The 18,711-nt window shown below is 39.5% G+C and overlaps 2 protein-coding genes across 8 annotated transcripts in view; one reads left to right on the top strand and one right to left on the bottom strand.

Moving 5' to 3' along the window:
• The window catches only part of psma3 (proteasome 20S subunit alpha 3), a 35,737-nt gene that overhangs the window by 8,857 nt on the left and 8,169 nt on the right, over positions 1 to 18,711 (top strand). For both annotated transcript variants that reach the window (XM_069916902.1, XM_069916903.1), the window contains 4 exons: positions 7,260 to 7,361; positions 12,578 to 12,651; positions 12,893 to 12,965; positions 16,299 to 16,364. In XM_069916902.1, coding sequence (XP_069773003.1) covers positions 7,260 to 7,361; positions 12,578 to 12,651; positions 12,893 to 12,965; positions 16,299 to 16,364 — 315 coding nt within the window. The remainder of the gene's footprint in view (positions 1 to 7,259; positions 7,362 to 12,577; positions 12,652 to 12,892; positions 12,966 to 16,298; positions 16,365 to 18,711) is intronic.
• Positions 308 to 18,711, bottom strand: part of LOC138753654 (uncharacterized) — a 62,120-nt gene continuing 43,716 nt past the window's right edge. For all 6 annotated transcript variants that reach the window (XM_069916896.1, XM_069916898.1, XM_069916897.1 and 3 more), the window contains one exon: positions 308 to 15,914. In XM_069916896.1, the coding sequence (XP_069772997.1) occupies positions 3,935 to 4,885 (951 nt within the window). In that variant the 5' untranslated portion in view covers positions 4,886 to 15,914 and the 3' untranslated portion in view covers positions 308 to 3,934. The remainder of the gene's footprint in view (positions 15,915 to 18,711) is intronic.

Genomic DNA, 18,711 nt, shown 5'->3' with positions numbered 1-18,711 from the left:
TAAACAAATAATGGAGACTTTAATGACCTTGAGTTAACAGTTCAATGAAGCCAGTTGACCAGAAGTTCTTATTCTGATTGAGGCACTTGTTAACATTTCCATTTCAGCTAGAGTAGAGAGGAGTTGAAGATGGAAACAAATTGCCCAAGAGTTGTAGGTTTGAAACATCACACAAATATTGTGACCATTTTTCTTTATAAATCATTTGAGAACATTTAGCTGGTTGTTTTGGCTCATTAATGAAAAAGTCAGTTCAATAGCATTGAGTTTTTCCACTATTTATTTGCATTCTGAACAATAAACTATATTTAAAACAATTAATAAATGGACAATAAGATATTAATACTGTTAGGAATTAAAGTACCTTTAAAGAAATTGCTCGAGACAAAAATTGAGAACAAAGAACATTTATTACTACAACAATGCAAAGTTGGGTGCTTCCCCTTACCCTGGGAATACACACACACACTGGGGCTCACCCAACTTTTATACAGTTGATTTCAGTGTAGGAATACCCTCCCCCTTACATTCTTCTGCCTCCTGCTGGAGAGGTTTGGCATTAGGCAATCCTGCCTGCCTACGTGCAATTTCAGTATACTTGGAGAACCAGGGGGGGGTATCCTGTCGGTGTCCCTTCATGTCATTGTCCTTATTCACACCTTCCTGATTCTCGGGGCTACAGTCTCTTGATATGCAGAGTTGACTCATTCTATCTAGGGTTGGCTAATTTCATATGTATAAATCTGTGTATGGTTAGCTAATTAGAAATGTATGACTTGGTACTTCTGTCCAGGGCTAGGAGACCCTTATCTGATCCAGACTACCTCAACTTCCTACATTCTATTGTACCTTACCATTCCTTATCTTAGTCCTATGGTCTTGTCACAAAGACTAGAAGATTAATCGTGCTGACTCTGCTTTCCTGCATCCTAAGCCCCAAGCTTATCCTGTTTGAACTGGTTACAGCCATTTTACTGATGAACTTCAGTTTCTTCCATGTTCATAATTTTAGATCAATTTTCCCATCTCTCACAATCCTCACTTTTCTTTTAGATCAGTAATACTGATCTTTCACCATGATCAGTGTTACTGATCTTTGGCTACTAGTGTCAGTGTGACTGATCCCCCCCCCCCTTCCTCACTTTTCTTTTAGATCAGTAATACTGATCTTTCAAGTGTAAGGTGTAGTTTTACCCAGCTGGTCAATAACCGAATTGTAACACCTGTGTAAAGTCTTTAGGTAGGGGAGCACCATGAAGGTCAGGGGAGTGAGTCCAGCTGCTTATTAGGGTTTGGAGTATCAGGCTCCAGTTCTCAGTAAAGAGTCTAGTCCATCCCATACGTTGAAATATTGAAGCAGTGTCTTTGAAGCACACGACCTTTGTAAGTGTTGTCCCGACGAAGTCTGTGAGAGGCGCTGCCTTCAGCAGCGAACAAGTAGCAGTCTATGAGAAGCGCTGCCTTCAGCAGCGAACGAGTAGCAGTCTGTGAGAAGCGCTGCCTTCAGCAGCGAACGAGTAGCAGTAGTCAGGCGGTTCCGTTTGATTGTGGCTCGTATCTGATGTCCTCTTCAGCCCCGAACCCTAGGGCCACCGATCTCCGAAGGCTGTTTGGAGCCTGATATTAAAGTGTCAAGCAGCTCACGTTGTTGGAAACTGGAGCTCCCTTTCATGGGGTGATGAAAAGTGACCAAGCAGGGGGGGGATTGTTTCTTGTGATTTAACTGTGTGTTGCAGCTTGTCTGCTAACATTAGCATATGTATCATTGAACTTGTGAGTTGCAGCCTGTCTGTGTACATTAGCATATGTATTAACTCTCTCTCTCTCTGTTACATGTACAATCCTGACTACCATTCTGTCTGTCTTTGTCCCACCATGTCCTTTGTGCTATCGCTTCAAAACTCCTGTCTTTAATACCTGTGTAGGCTATGATACAAATTAGATGTACTCCACTAAAGCTGTTTAATTCCCCTGGTCCGTATTGGGATCCCTTATATCCCATTATGACTATACATTAAATCTATGCCCTGTCTACATTCTAAAGGAGCTGAATTGTAACCTCTGCTGCCCCTATTCCAGGGGGCTTAAAACATTAACGAACAATATTCCAAAGAAATTAGTAAACAACAATGAACAATACATGTAAAGCTCATTAAAAACAGCATTAAAATACAATAAGAACTGAATAAAGCACAATAAATGTAAAGCTCATTGAAAACTGCAATAAAATACAATAAGAACTGAATAATCAAAAGACAAGTAAAATACAACAATAACTGAATAAACCATTAAAGAAACGAAAAAAAATGTTAAATTACGGCACTTTGTAACAATCTGACTTTCCTTTGTGTTAGTGTAAAAATTGTAAAATGAAACACAAACCATATTTGCATGGGTTTTGAATATGTTAGACCTTATTAAAATGCAGTTGGAGCTGCTTGTCTGTATGGGGCACAACCCTCCAATTTGTTAGAGTGAGTACATAACAGACATTGCAGCACAAGAGCCCCTGCAAGAGAACTTGAAACATATTCAACCTTTAGTTCTGCCTTAAGTAAAATGCCTTGTGCCACAGCTCACAGGAGCTGGCCTTATTTAAAACAGTCTGTAAAACAGGCACCAAAAAAAAAGTTAAAAGATGTTCTTATGAAGATTGCACACACAATAATTTAAGTACTGGCTAGTTTCTATTATATTCCACTTAAAAGTTCTGCTGCATGAATCCTGGAGCTTGTGGAGTCATTATTGAATCAAGAAATATTGGTACCATGCCAATCTCATTCTAACATGCCAATTTCTCCAGTCCTTAAGTCAAGATGTACTGAATAGCATCTGGTACAAGATCTGTGAGTTCTCAATGATATTATTATTCTTATGCACCCAATTGTTCTGAACTATGCCACCAATTTAAATCATATTCCACCTATTGCAATACTCACACAGCACCATAGACCAGTTCGCAGGTTTATTTCTCCATTAAGTTGAATCCAGTTGCGCAGGGTTTACCTCCGTGATTATTTACAATGTAACTTCTGCACTACCGGATTTAAATATAAACCTGATGAATGGGGAAAGTTATCATGAATTAAATAACAGCGGCAATACAGAGAAATTGTGCTGAGGCATTAATTTCACTCCAGAGGAAAATGCACCAGAGAAATTAATGATTAAACATAGGAATCCCCATAGGAATCCCCAGAGGTATCTTTATTCTCCAGAGGTGGGTGATTTTTAAACTCACGGACCTTGACTGCTGAATGTGTAGAAGAAATGTATTAAATGTGTTGATAGGGCTCCATACCTCTAACTGCAAGACAAGAGCCTGAAGCCTCAATTTCAAGTGCCACAGTGCACTTAAAGGGACATGCACACTCCCCCTTCAACTGGCTGATCCAGCCACTTTACACATCAGATCCTTTCTTTATCTCACATACACTTAAAGTTAAGATGTATAGAACTCACCCTATTTGCGCAAACATTTCTCCCTGCAAATGTTATAACATCACTCAACTCTCAGGTACTCCCTGTGCAAAATCACATTTAAATACAATTTATTTCATAAATTGGAATTAACTGGTAGTTAAATTCGCTAATTCTACAGTATTGAAAAACGATCATTTATGACATTTAATTTTTAGCATGAATTTTAATCAATATTGGTCAGTGACTGAAGTGGGAAGTCGTGATTTATGAAATTATCTCTGGTCTCTACTCTCCCACTCCCTGCACTTCTCCCAACATTCAGGAGCTGGCACACAGTCCCTGCCTTTTTTTTTCATGTTACTCATCTACTATTCCTTTAACTGCTTGCATCAGAATGTTAGCCTTTGCTTTCTGCTTATCCTCAGATGTCTGGACAAATGCTTTTTGTGTGATCTGTAGAAGCTGGGTTATTCCCTGCTCATGCCAATTTTCTGTCTTTTGTAATTTTCTCTTAATGTCTGGGGCTGAGTTGGTAACAAAACCTGTTAGTACCAATTGTTCCCCTGCTGGGGATTCTATGTCGAGACCCCCATATTGTATATATATTTGGTCCCAAAAATTGGTCTAACTGTTCGGCACATCCCTGGGGATCTTCTATCAGGGAGGTCAGTTCTTTCTTAAAATTTCGTACTTCAGTGCTGGTCAGGGGCACATTTACGAACCCAAGACCTTCTCCTACGGGAACCTCCCGTAGGGGTCGCATCCAGCTAATTTCTGGTTTCTTTGATTTGTTTTCCTGTTCCCTGAGGAATACATCGCAAGGTTCTGCCACTTCTTCCTGAGGGGTCTCACGCTGTTCGGAGTAACAATGCTCTACCTCTACTGTTAACGGGGGTGGTAATCGAGCGCTTTGTGAGCGAGTCACCATACCACTCCGGTTCTCCTCTCTCTTCTCTAGTGGTATGGGAGGAGGAGGGGGAGGTGCAGAAGGGTAGGCAATAGGAGGGGAAGGAAAGATAGGAGCCGGCATAGGAGGAACATAAGGTGGAGGGAGGGAATGTAACACATCCCAACCCTGTGGTTCAGGGACAAGAGGTTCCTCCTCTCTCTTATTCCTGAATTCTTTCTCATTCAAAACCAGCTGTTCAATGGATCCCTTGAGCCAGCAGGCTGCATATTCCCTGCTCTCAACATTGTCTTTCTGGTTTTGATAGAGCCATAAGTTCAAAGCTTCACACATCCATTCATCCTCGGATCCGAATTTTGGCCAGTACACGGAGCTCCCTTTAACCGCGTATCTCACCCATTCATTACAACAATACCTGACCATCGTCAGTTTGTCTTTACCGCGGGTCTTTCCTGTGCCCCACTCAGATAACATCATCCCAAGCGGGCTGTACGTAGCTATCTGGTGGTCACGTCCTGTGTCAGGACTCTCATCTCTACTGCCCGCCATTCCCATACTTAGGAACAAGTAAAATACTCTTACCGAGTTCTGGCAGTACTGCTCTAGCGCGCGTCCTTCCGCCGTTTGTTCTCAATGCCTCTTCTCGGATATCACTCGCTTCTTCCACTGACCAGCCACCCGTCGCCCGTGAGTCCAGCTGAATCAGCCGGGGTGCACCTACTCTCGTCGTCGGGGTACTCTGTCAGTGGAGGGAGTGTGATCCCGGACGAGCCCCCATTTGTTAGGAATTAAAGTACCTTTAAAGAAATTGCTCGAGACAAAAATTGAGAACAAAGAACATTTATTACTACAACAATGCAAAGTTGGGTGCTTCCCCTTACCCTGGGAATACACACACACACTGGGGCTCACCCAACTTTTATACAGTTGATTTCAGTGTAGGAATACCCTCCCCCTTACATTCTTCTGCCTCCTGCTGGAGAGGTTTGGCATTAGGCAATCCTGCCTGCCTACGTGCAATTTCAGTATACTTGGAGAACCAGGGGGGGGTATCCTGTCGGTGTCCCTTCATGTCATTGTCCTTATTCACACCTTCCTGATTCTCGGGGCTACAGTCTCTTGATATGCAGAGTTGACTCATTCTATCTAGGGTTGGCTAATTTCATATGTATAAATCTGTGTATGGTTAGCTAATTAGAAATGTATGACTTGGTACTTCTGTCCAGGGCTAGGAGACCCTTATCTGATCCAGACTACCTCAACTTCCTACATTCTATTGTACCTTACCATTCCTTATCTTAGTCCTATGGTCTTGTCACAAAGACTAGAAGATTAATCGTGCTGACTCTGCTTTCCTGCATCCTAAGCCCCAAGCTTATCCTGTTTGAACTGGTTACAGCCATTTTACTGATGAACTTCAGTTTCTTCCATGTTCATAATTTTAGATCAATTTTCCCATCTCTCACAATACATTCCAAAGTGTACGGTCAAAGAAATGATCTAGACCAGCTCTATGATCTTGATTCTAATAGCACAAAGCAAATTCAAAACTAAACAACTTTGCTTATTTTAAACACACAGAAAAAAGACCCTGGTCTTGCAGGCTGTAACTATAGACACACTCAAAGGAATGTCAACAAACTTCTGCAAGCTGCTAGAAACTGACAAAATGTTTTCAAGACATTTTAAGTCATTTTAACCCTTGCCACAAGGTTAAATGTTACATAAAGATGGATAACAGATTGGCTTAGTTTCAAACAGTTGTCTTGGAGAAATACATGGTTTGTTTTTTCTGTGTGGATGTTGTTTTCTTGTATTTTTTATGTTTAATATTTATTGGTTTTTAGAGGGAGGAGGGTAGAGGGGAAAGAAGGGAAAAATGCCAGTGTATATTGAACATTTGTACAAATTGTTGTTGACATGGTTCATAGTGCAATAAATAAAAAGTTACAAAAAAAAAGAGAAGTACATAGTTGGTAGTAAGTGATTGAAAGCATATTTTCTCTTTTTCATTTTTTCTCCTGGATGAAACCTATTCATCCTATTCTACATATTGAACAAATAGTATGACAGTGTGGCAAAAGTGCAGAATCAAGGGGTGGTTGTCATTAGACAGGGCCACGGTAAGTAAAATGAAAACCCAGTTGTAACTTATAGGTTGAAAGATTTGTAACAGATCAGTACATAAAACTGGAAAAATATATAGTGAAATCCACTGTATCCAGCATCTACAGGGTTTGCGGATGCTAGATATGCAAATTTTCTGGTTGCCTGAGACACACTCTTGCATTGCCTAACTAATACACCTGCATTAAGAATAAACAATTTAAAAGACAGTGCAAAATGTAAAGTAATTTGAAAAAAATGATATTGTAGTCTTTAATTATGTAAAGTACACTTTAATCAGTTAATTCCTGTAATTTACAAAATTTAAATTTGAACCCTAGTCGCTGGCGCTGTAAGAGTATTGCGCAAACAATACAGTAACTGCCACCATCATATTAACTCTGTCTTCCCCAAGTTTACAAATAAAACCATACTAATAGACTTACTAATAGTCTTAATAAAGACTCTTGTGAGAGACACTTTGGGAGAGTTGCCCCAGCAGCATTGGCTGCCATTTTATTCAAACAGTTGCTGTGGGCAATGCATGCTGGCTGAATATTTGCTCCCATCTTCACCAAGGGTTTGTGTATTCCTTCAGAGAGCATTTACTTTTACAATTTTAAACTTGTATTTAAATTTTAATTATTTTAATTCTATTTATTTATTTCCTTGGTGTTTTTTTTTGCTGGTTGCTTTAAGTCTGGATATCGGGGATTTTACTGTACTATGATTATTAAGATTGTACTTTTTGTTCATTTTTAAAACTGCTTATCATCTTTTCATAAGAATTGTTCACTCAATAAATGATTGCTTCATCCAACAGGCAGTAGCTGGTCTTCTGGCAGATGCACGATCTCTTACTGATATTGCAAGAGAAGAAGCTTCCAATTTTAGGTCTAATTATGGATATGATATTCCACTGAGGGTATGAGATCTACTGGATAGTGTTATTTAGCATGACTTGATCTTTTGGTGAAATGTGCATAATGTAAAACTCAAATACAATAACTATTGAAGTTTTCTCCCTAACATGGATTAAATTGTAGTAAATGTTATTTATCTCAACCTTCTCTTCTGAATTACACATGTTTCACTTGCTGCATTGGTATATGCCCATGGCCATTGAGCTATTTTTCACAGAGGTAGCAGACTGTTAGCTTTCCACAGTGTTGTAATACAGTGTTATCCTGTCCTTACCATACATCATATATAACAATTACGGCATAAAACTAGGACATCTTGACCCTTCTAGTCCATGCTGAATACTTTCTCCCACCTTACCCCACTGACCCTACACTCAACCTGTAACCCTCCATTCCTTTCCTGTCATATATATCCAACTTCTCCTTAAATGCTAATATCGAGCCTGCCTCCACCACTTCGTCTGGAAGCTCATTCCATACACCCACCACTCTGAGTAAAGAAGTCCCCTTCATGTTTTGCCCCCTAACTCTCCTCTCGTTTGTATCTCCCCTTAAAAGAAAAAGCCTCTCCATGTCAACTCTATCTATACCCCTAATAATTTTAAATACCCCAATCAAATTCCCCCTCTCATCCTTCTATGCTCCAGAGGATAAAACCTAACATTTAACCTTTCCTTGTAACTTAGACCTTGTAACCTTGGCAACATTCTCTCCAATTTGTTGATACCTTTCCTATACTTAGATGATGAAAACTCTACACAATACTTCAAATTTGGCCTCACCAATGCCGTGTACAATTTTAACATAACATAAAATCCCAGCTCCTATACTCAATGCTCTTATTTATAAAGGCTAACATATAAAGCTTTCCTCACCACCTATCCATATTTGACTTTACCTTCAGAGAACTATATACTATTATTCCTAGATCCCTTTGTTCTAATGCACTCTTCAATGCCCTACCATTCACCATGTATGTCTTATTTTGATGAGCCCTACCAAAATGCAACACCTTACACTTTTCTGCATAAAACTCCATCTGCCATTTTTCAGCCCATTCTTCTAACCGGCCTAAATCCCTCTGCAAGCTTTGATACCCTTCTTCACTATCCACAGCTCCACTTCTCTTCATCCAGATCATTAATGTATATAACAAACCGTATTGGATCCTTTACTGAACGCTGAGTCACACACCACTAGTCACCGGCTTCCAATCTGTCAAACCGTTATCTACCACTACTCTTGGGCATCTCCCATTCAATCATTGTTGAATTCATTTTACTACTTGAATGTTAATACCTAATGAATGAACTTTCCTAACTAACCTTCCATGAGGAACATTATCAAAGGCCTGACTAAAATCCACATATGTACAATATCCACTGTCTCATCTTCTTTCCTTGTAACCTCAAAAAATTCGATAAGGTTTGTCAAACATTATCTTCCTCTCTCAAATATATGTTGGCGGTACCTAATCAAACCTATCTAAATATTTGTATATATCATCTCTTAAGAATACTTTTTGTTAACTTACCCACCACTCATATCAAACTTACAAGCCTATACTAGGTTTACTCCTGGTACCTTTTTTTAAACAATGGAACTACATGAGCTACCCTCCAAACCTCCAGTGCCATTCCTATTGCTAATGACATTTTAAATATCTCCATCAAAGCCCCTACTATTTTTACACTAACCTCCCTCAAGGTCCTAGGGAATATCTTGTCAAGACCTGGAGACTTATCCACCTTTATTTTCCTTAAAAGCACCAGAACTTCCTCTTCTTTAATTATCATTGTTTCTATAACTTCCAAACTTATTTCCCGCACTTTACATAGATCATATTCCTTCTCCTTAGTAAATACTGAAGAAAAAAAAAACTGTTCGAAATCTCCACCATCTCTTTTGGCTCCATGCATAGCCGTCCACTCTTATCCTCTAGGGGACCAATTTTATCCTTCACTTTCCTTTTGCTCCTAATATATCTGTAGAAACCCTTTGGATTTATTTTCATTTTACTTGACAAAGCATCCTCTCATCTCCTAGGCTTTCTAATTTCCTTAAGATTCTTTTTATATTCTTTACATTCCTCTAACACTTAATTTACTTCATGCTGTCTAAATTTTTTGTACACCTCTTTTTCTGAACTATATTTCTTGAAAACCAAGGCTCCCTAAAACTTTCCTTTCATCCTAACAGGATGCCCTCCATTTTCCTTCTATATTCTTCCATAAAACAATTTATCCCAGTCTATATCTTCCAGATCTATTCTCATCTCCTCGAGATGAGCCTTTCTCCAATCAAAAATCTCAACTTGGGTCCAGACCTATCTTTCTCCATAATTATTTTGAAACCAGTAGTATTGCGATCACTGGACCCAAAGTGTTTTCCAACATTCATCTGTCATCTGACCTATCTAATTTCCTAATAGCAGATCCAACACTGCCCCTTCTCTATTTGGTACCTCTATATTGATATAGGAAACTATCCTGCACACATTTAACAAACTCCAAACCATCCAGCCCATTTACAGTATGGGTGTCCCAGTCTATGTGTGGAAAGTTAAAATTTCCTACAATCACAACCCAGTGCTTGTGACAAATATCTGCTATTTCCTTACAAATTTGTTCCTCCAGTTCCCTCTCCACATTATAATATACCTCCATAAGAGTTACCATTTCTTTCCCACTCCTCAATTCCACCCATAGTACTTCTCTAGACAAGCCCTCTATCCTTCCAAAGCACTGTTGTAATACTCTCTCTAACAAGAAACACCTCCCCCTCTTGTTCCTCCTATTCTATCACACCTGAAGCAACAAAATCCGTGGTTTGTCTAGTTGCCAATCACACCCCTCTTGCAGCCATGTTTCACTAATGGCGACCACATCATAATTCCAAGTATCTATCCATACCCTAAGCTCATCTACTTTTCTCACCATGCTCCTAAGATTGAAATAAATACATTTAAGAAAATCTCTTTCTCTTGCTCTCTGTTGATTAATAATAGTGCATACAACTTCTCTGTCTTCAATTTAATCCTTCTCTATTCTTTCTCTTTGGTTCCCCTCCCCCTTCACATCTAGTTTAAACCCACTGGAGCAGCAGTAGCAAACCTACCTGCAAGAATATTTGACCTAGTTAAGATGTAAACTGTCCCATTTGAACAGTTGCCACCTTCCCTGAAATGTTGCCCAATTATCTACAAATCTAAAGCCCGCCCTCCTGCATCATATTTTCAGCCATATGTTAAGCTGTACTATCTTTCTACTTCTTGCCTTAGTAGCACGTGGTATTGGTAGCAATCCTGAGATTGCTATTCTGGAGGTCCTGTCCTTCAACCTAACTCGCTAAACTCACCCTGCATAACCTCCACACCCTTCCTCCCCATTGGTCCCCGCATGGACCACAACATCTAGCCATTCTCCCTCCCCATCAGTATACCATGAATTATACAGGAATTAACATTATCCTTGCACCAGGGAGGCAATGTACCATATGAGATACTTGATCTCCTTCACTGCACCTTCTATCTGTACCCCTAACTATAAAATTCCCTATCACAATCTTGCGCCTCCTCTTATACCTGATCATCTCAACTCGTTCCTAGTATGTCGACGACCCCCCCCCCACCTCAACAATAGCCAAAGCGGCATACTTGTTCTTCAGGGGGATTCCCACCGGAGAATCCTGCTCTGCCAATTACCTTTCCTCTAAACTGTAATCCAGTTACCCTCCTGACTCTTAAGTATAACATTCTCCCTATTACCTCTTCGGCCTCCTGAATGTTCCTAAGCTGATCCAGCTCCAATTCTGCAACATGTTCATTTAGGAGCTGAAGCTGGATGCACCTCTTGCATATGAAGTCCCTGAGGTTGCTGCCAGTTTCCCCAATGTCCCACGTCGAACAAGAGGAGCATTTCCTTGTCTTACCTTCCATCTCTTTTTCCCTTAATCTACTCTCTTACTAACTATTCCACTTTCCCCTCTTTACTTTAACTGTTTTTCTAACTCTCAATCAACTCTACTTCAATAGCTCCCCAAACATTAACAGTTCACTGTAACCCTTTCTTTCCTTTTTTAACTCTTAAGTTCTTCCAACTCTAACTCTTATACTCTAACTCAACTCTCTCACAACTCCACTCTGTAGCTAAACTTCCTAACTGAACCAACCTCCTACACTCAATCTTTTAAAATCCCTCCCTCTTTTATCTAGCTGTTACTCACCTATCACCTCTTTTACCCTCTAACTGTCACTAACTTTTTTCACTTCATAAAACTTTACACTAACTTAAATAAAATCTCCCTATCTTTTCTCAATATATTTATTTCTAAGCTTGATACTTGATTTTAAAAAGAGCCTTTCACCCTTGTGCCTCCAGAGTTCAAAACATTTAACCAATTATGAAGGGTTGAAATAATTGCGGTTTACTAATTATCAACAGTGGTAACAGAGGCTGGAACTTTTTCAAAGTTTTGCCACTTAGCTACTCATTGAAAAGTGATTTAATGGATGTGTACAAAAACTTGAGTGATTTAGATACAGTGGAAAAACAGTCTGATAGTTTTCCAATCAGAGGCAAGGGGAAGCCAGATTTGAAAGGGAATGCATTAAGACTGACTGAATGATTCTACAAAATTAACACAGAATTTATGGGGTAAATGGCTACATTTGTGCCGTGATTATTTCACATTAAATGGATTCATTCTACAACTGAACAAACATCTTCATTTTTTTAACGAGACTGAAAGCTTTGAAGCTCACTTTCTCCCCTTTTGGCCATTATTGTTTCCCTTGTATATCCACTTTTACTGTAAAGTTCAAATCCTAAGAAAAACTAATTGATTTGTAATGTAAAGGCTTTTTTTAGTTTTGCAGAAATTACGATAACTACATTTGTATACTTACATTTATTTTTTTACATTTATTTGTATACTTTTATTTTTTTACTGATCAGAGTCCACACATTATCAGGGATCGACAACCTTTTTAATTTACACATACAGCATGGTAATTTACACATACAGCATGGTACCTTAAGTTTATCCCTTTAATTTAAAGCTAGGCTGTTTCTGCACTGTATTTGAAAATACTTTGAGCTCCATCCATTGTTATTGTTTACAATGCATATAAATTTGGTATTTGGACTGATCTAGAATGTTAGATTTTAAACTTGATAATTTCATTTTTAAATTTTTAAAAAAAAATTTCTTTTTCTAGCATCTGGCAGACAGAGTAGCAATGTACGTCCATGCTTACACATTATATAGTGCTGTGAGGCCATTTGGAAGCAGGTAATTTTAATTCCATTCAATGATTTTAAAATGCAATTTTATTTTTGTGATTGTATAGTTGATCTCTGATATCACTTTGTGGTAGGGTAGGGAATGCCGGACAACTGCTATGCATATTTGATAAATGTGAGAATGTGTAAATTGCTTTCTTAATTACAGGTATACATAAAATTCTTCATCTCTAATTAGAGCATTTAAATTTAGTTGGAAATCAATGACCAAAATATTTTTTCTTTTATAGCTTCATAATGGGATCCTATGATAAGGATGATGGTGCCCAGATGTACATGATTGACCCTTCAGGAGTGTCCCATGTATGTACCTTCAATTATATTAAAAATTATCTTTTATGTAACTAATAGCAAAGCTGATGTATTATGTTACCTTTAAATACACAATAAAGGATGTGTATTATTGAAAATTTCCTATATTTTACCACTATGATCTTAAAATGTGCAACTTGTAGTTTTGCATTGAAAATACCTTGTGCTGTCCTTTTGCAAATCCTATTTCACTAATGTTATGCCATAAATAGGTATAGACATCTCCATTTCACTATGGAAGTTTTGTTGGCAGAAGCTCATGCAGCCTCCAATTTGAAGGGTAATCTATTGTATCATCTGACTATTTGGGTATAATTTGAAATGAGATAGTTAAGAGTCAACAGCATTGGTAGGTTTGTAGTCAAATGTGGACCAGATTTGATATAAATGATCCTAATGGACTGTTGCAGTAATCCAAAAGTTCATGAAACTTTGAAATTGAGGAAGTATTTGAATTCAGACTTAACTATTTGAATTTGGAAACTTCTGCCATCATCATGAGATCTAAATGTGCACCTGGAGCAGTGATGCTGTACATTGGCTCTTGGTCAAGTTACTTACCACTGCTTTATTCACTACCTTTGTCATTTGAGAAAAAAATTGGACAGGTACATGGAAGGGAGGGGCATGGAGGACTATGGACTAGATGCATGTCAATGGGGCGAGGCAGAATAATAGTTCAGCACAAATTAAGTTGGCCTGTTTCTGTGCTGTATTGTTCTGTGGTTCTATTATTTTTGTTTAGAGAATTCCATGGACACTTGAACAGCTGGGGAAGAAATTTCTTATCTCGGTTGTGACTGGCTAACCTTTATTTGAGACATTGACCTTCATTGTGATATCTATCTAGATGAAATATTAACCATAAAACATCAGAGCTTTAATGTTAATTATGAGCACAGTTTGCTTTCTTTATGGAGTAGACTGAAAATATTGGAATCGATCCTGTATACCATTTGTTGCACAAATATAACCAAGTTTCTTTGACTAGAGTGACCATTCCAATGCACAGTCTACCAGCTGTGATTTTTCCCAGTCCTATATAGCTACAGAAGATTTTACTCTTGCGCATACACTTTCTTGCAATAAAAGCCAACCTCCAGTTTATTGCTTTCTACACCTGGAAATTAATCTTGAAGGATATCCAAGTCCATCTGAATATGAACATCTTTCAATTCCTTGCTGCCATTCCAAAAATGTCTTTAAACTTAATGAAACAAAGTGGGATGACCTTGTACTTCTCCCACTTTAAATTCCATCTGTAACCTCACCATTTACTTTGCCTGTTCAAAATATATGAAGCCTCTCTACAATCTCCTCAACCCAATTACCTTCATCTTAGTGCATTACACATATGCTGGTAAAACACAGCAGGTCACACATCATCCATAATAATTAAAGGGTGTCCAATGTTTCGGGCCTGAGTCTTTTTACAAGATTAAGAAACAAATAGGCAGATACATGAATAAAAAGGTGGGGGGAGGAGGGAAGTAGTGGGGAGCATAGGCTAACAGGTAAGATTTAACAGGTGGATACAGATGGGAGGCTAGAAGTGAAAAACAGAAGTGATAGAGGGCTAAAGGGTAGCTCAATAATGGAAGGAAGTGGGCGGAGACAGAAATTGAGAGAAGAGGATGGAATCCTTTCAGGGGACAGGGTTTGAGGATGTGTAGTCAAGGTAGTTTGTGGGAGTTAAGATCCAGAGTAATCCCATTAGTTCTTCAAATTATACTTTCTCTTATCCATCCAACACTCCTTTGGGAGGAAAGTGGAGTACTTAAGTGAGCCCTTGCAGTCTTGAGGAGAATGTATAAATTTCATATTGATAGACTTCAAGGAATTGAGAGCATAACTCTCTTTTGTTACGGAATATATTAATAACATTGTGATAAAATGTATCTGAAAAGGCTAAGATTGTGAAGTTTAGTTATCAGGTCACATTTCACAAACATCTCATTTGCCATGCAAGAGATATGCAAAAGGTAGACTTTGTGTCTAGTTGGCTTTGCAGAGACAATGGAAGTGCTTGTGAGAGTTTCACAAGTAGGTGTTAATGGACCAGCATGTTTGAACAGTGTCCAGGCTCAAGAACTGAATTATTTTGCTTTTAAACTGGTGCCAGAGTTTTAAATGTCTGATTGAAGTTTGTTGTCTAAGGGACCAAGTGGTGTTACAAACAGAGAAAACATCCATTGTGTATCAGTGTATTCTGCAACAGTTTGCAGTGAAGGATGCAGGTTGGCAGACCTGCTGCAAGACTCCATTACAAGACTGGAGTTCAGCCTATTCTAAATCTCTGTAGTCAATTGCAGAGGTTGTGTGGTTATTGTGTTTCTCCTGGAATAGGGGAAAAAGAACTTTGGTAACCTGGAAGAAGAGGTTTTCTTTTGGAAGATCCAAAGAGGGGGAAAGTTTATTTGGTAACACACCAGTTGCTGATTGAAGGAGATCAGTTTGTGTCCAGGGAACAACAAATATCTGTCTCTTTGAAACCAACAAAGACTTTCCTAAGCAGTAATAAGTTAAAGCTCCAGGACCTGGTGAATATAATAACTGTTCAATTCTGTGCACAGTATGGAAGATGCCTGATACTAGTGAACTTGGAGAAGTGAAAAGTGAATGATTGGACAGTGAAAAAACTTTCTTGAATACATAAACATTACATACACATGCACTTAGAATTATAAAGGGGTTGTTAGGTTAATAGTAATGTTTAAGTATTGATATTATGTATTAAGAAAATAAAACCAGTTTTGTTTAAGTAGCCATTGTCTCAGTGAATTTCTGTTGCTGCAGGATTTTGAGTCCTTTGGGCTCGTCACAGTAGACTCTTCACTATCTTGAATTTATTTCCTGATTGCAGTATTTTCACATCTGATGACATCTGGCAAACTGTTTTTCTATTACCCCTTTAAATCTGTGAGAGCCATTTCATAGGATCTATAAAAAATTGGAAATTGACAAAGAACACATTCACTACATTTCCACCTTTTTCAAGTTCAAATTAACTTTTTTTTAATGTTGATTTCATACATCTATGAGCTGCTGCCCTCCATTATATTTAAGGGATACTGCCTGATACTTTCCATTATGCATATGAACTGGTAGCATATATCCCATGATATTCTTTTAGCTTGTTATTTGCATGACCAAAGACCATGTGGGTCTTCAAAGATTCAGAGTTTGAAAGGGTATCTGCCATTTATCAATCTGATAAGCTGCAATGAGAAATTATAAACACTTTGCACTTGTGATTTCCATTTCAATGTTGTCATGGATGAAAACTGAAATATGTCATACCTACTATTTTAATTGTTTCTACAGGGTTACTGGGGATGCGCAATTGGAAAAGCAAAAGAAGCAGCAAAAACAGAAATTGAGAAGCTACAGGTATGCTAGAAAAGGATGGTTTTTTTTGCCCCAATCTTATTGTGGGTTGACTGAACAGATAGATGAACATGCACAACTGATTCAGTGATCAAGGTAAATTGATCACTAAATTGTGTAGGTGAATAATTCATTGAGAATTTGGGGAGAATAAAGTCAACAAGATTAAGGTTAATAAGTAGTTTATGGCCTGTACTAATGTGCTCGGCTAAAGGGCCTGTTTTCATATTGTATCCTTGACTTTTGCCTCTGTAGATTTAAAAAAAAATCAAAATGCTACTTTGCTAATTGTTGGTGGTTCTGACTGAACTGTTGACATTCAGCTTTTGAAACTGAAATAAATCCCAAACTTTCATGCATGTGTCTGAAAATCTGTTGACCTGGTGTAGCACTTGAGATCCCAATTTCTTTCACTCCCCACTGAAATCAAAAATTGAGTTTGTAAAGTTGGAGCTAAGTTGAAATTATTCTACTGCTTTCAAGTTTTATAATTTGCATTGTTTTGTGGCGACCAACACGGTTGAGGTTCAGGCGAACCGGCTCCCATTGTAATGCTCACGCAGTCGAAGCAGCCTACACCAAGATGGCGCCGGGCATCTTCCCCTTCCCGTCAAGGAAAGGGCACGCACGCGCGAATTATGAATAGCTGCCAGTCAATCAGCAACGCAACTTCTGGTTTCTAGCGGCGGGAACAGGGAGCAAACAATAAAGCAGTGAGTTTTGGAACTAATCTGTCGACTGCCGGTCTGTTATTCGCTCTATAGCGCGACTGCTACATTGGTGACCCTGATGGTCCAAAAGGTATTTTGGACTCCACATCATGGATAGAGCAGCAGTGAATATTGTTGTGTAAAACTTCCTACCTTCTGGACGCTGTGACCCCACACTAAGTTCAGTCAAGTGGAGGCACAGTTCCAGATCAGACAAACAACATCGGATTCCACAAAGTTTTTCCACGTGGTGAGCTCCTTGGTCCAAGAAACTGCTGTCCGGGCAGATGACTTCATCCATGCCCCACGAGAGGAAGGCAAATATGCAGCACTAAAAGTGCTGCTGCTCAGAACCTTTGGACTTTCCAGACACGAAAGAGCAGCCAGGCTGATGCACCTAATGTCTGGGCGTCAGGACCCTGTCAGCTCTAATGGACGAAATGCTAGCATCAGCAGAGGGACACTAGCCCTGTCTCATGTTTGAACAGGCATTCCTCGAGCAACTGCCCGATGACATTCAGCCGATGCTGGTAGATGCAGACTTCAGTGACCCCTGGAAGATAGCAACCAGAGCAAGCATCCTCTGGAAAACCAGTATGGAGAATGAAGCTGCTATCAGCCAGCTGTCCAAAACAAGTCCGCAACTAGGCAAGGATGTGAACCCAATGTCAGGCAGCCAAAGTCCAGAGGCATACTAAAGCCCCCCCCTCCCCCTGCAACAGTTCAAACCCAGTTTTGACCATATCGATGTTGTAGGGCCACTGCCAGTATCACGGGGAGCACAGTACCTCCTCACTATGGTGGACCGTTTTACCTTACAGACACTACCACTGAATTCTGCACCAGGTCCCTAGTCACAACTTGGGTAGTGTGTTTTGGCATACCAGCCCACATCACATCGGATACAGGGGACCAGTTCACATAGTCTGTGGGCCGCCATAGCCCGTTTATGTTCGGGACCCAGCTGCATCGCACCACAGCCTATCACCCGCAATCAAACGCCCTGATGGAGCGCTTCCATAGACACTTGAAATCTGCACTTATGGCTAGGTTGGAAGGCCCAAATTGGATGAATGAGCATCCCTGAGCCCAACTTGGGATCCACACAGTGCCCAAAGAAGACTTGTAAGCTTCTTCAGCCAAACTGGTCTATGAAATATCCCCCCGGCAGTCCCCGGTGAGTTCCTCCCTGCCCGAAGGGAGGCAAGCCCTGAGCAAGCTCCACGAAAGGCTGAGTAACCTGGCACCCCTCCTGACACGGACAAACACTGACCTCCATTCCCAGACAATTAAAAGGACTGTGGGTATGTCTTTGTTAGAAGGGGTGCACAATTGCCACCGCTGCAGTGGCCAAAAGAAGGGCCGTTTAGAGTAGTAAAAAACAATGGGTCTATGCTTGAGTTGGGGGGGGGGGAGAGGAGGTTAAAGAGGTGTTCACGATTGACCGATTAAAGTCGGCGCATGTGGACTTGGAATGCTGGTCGCAATGCAAGCACCTAAACATAGGTTTTTTGCTCCGTAGCGGGAACATTATAGTAGTTACATTTTAAGTTGTAAGGTTTTAAGTGATTATTTTCTAGTTTTATTATGCTATGTTTTAAAAAAAAAATTGACAACTTTTACAGTAGTCAAAGCTCCAA

This window comes from Narcine bancroftii, chromosome 2 (assembly GCF_036971445.1).
Source record: "Narcine bancroftii isolate sNarBan1 chromosome 2, sNarBan1.hap1, whole genome shotgun sequence".
Taxonomy (NCBI): Eukaryota; Metazoa; Chordata; class Chondrichthyes; order Torpediniformes; family Narcinidae; genus Narcine; species Narcine bancroftii.
The sequence above is the reverse complement of the archived record's forward strand: the minus strand, read 5'-3'. Positions and strand labels throughout refer to the sequence as shown.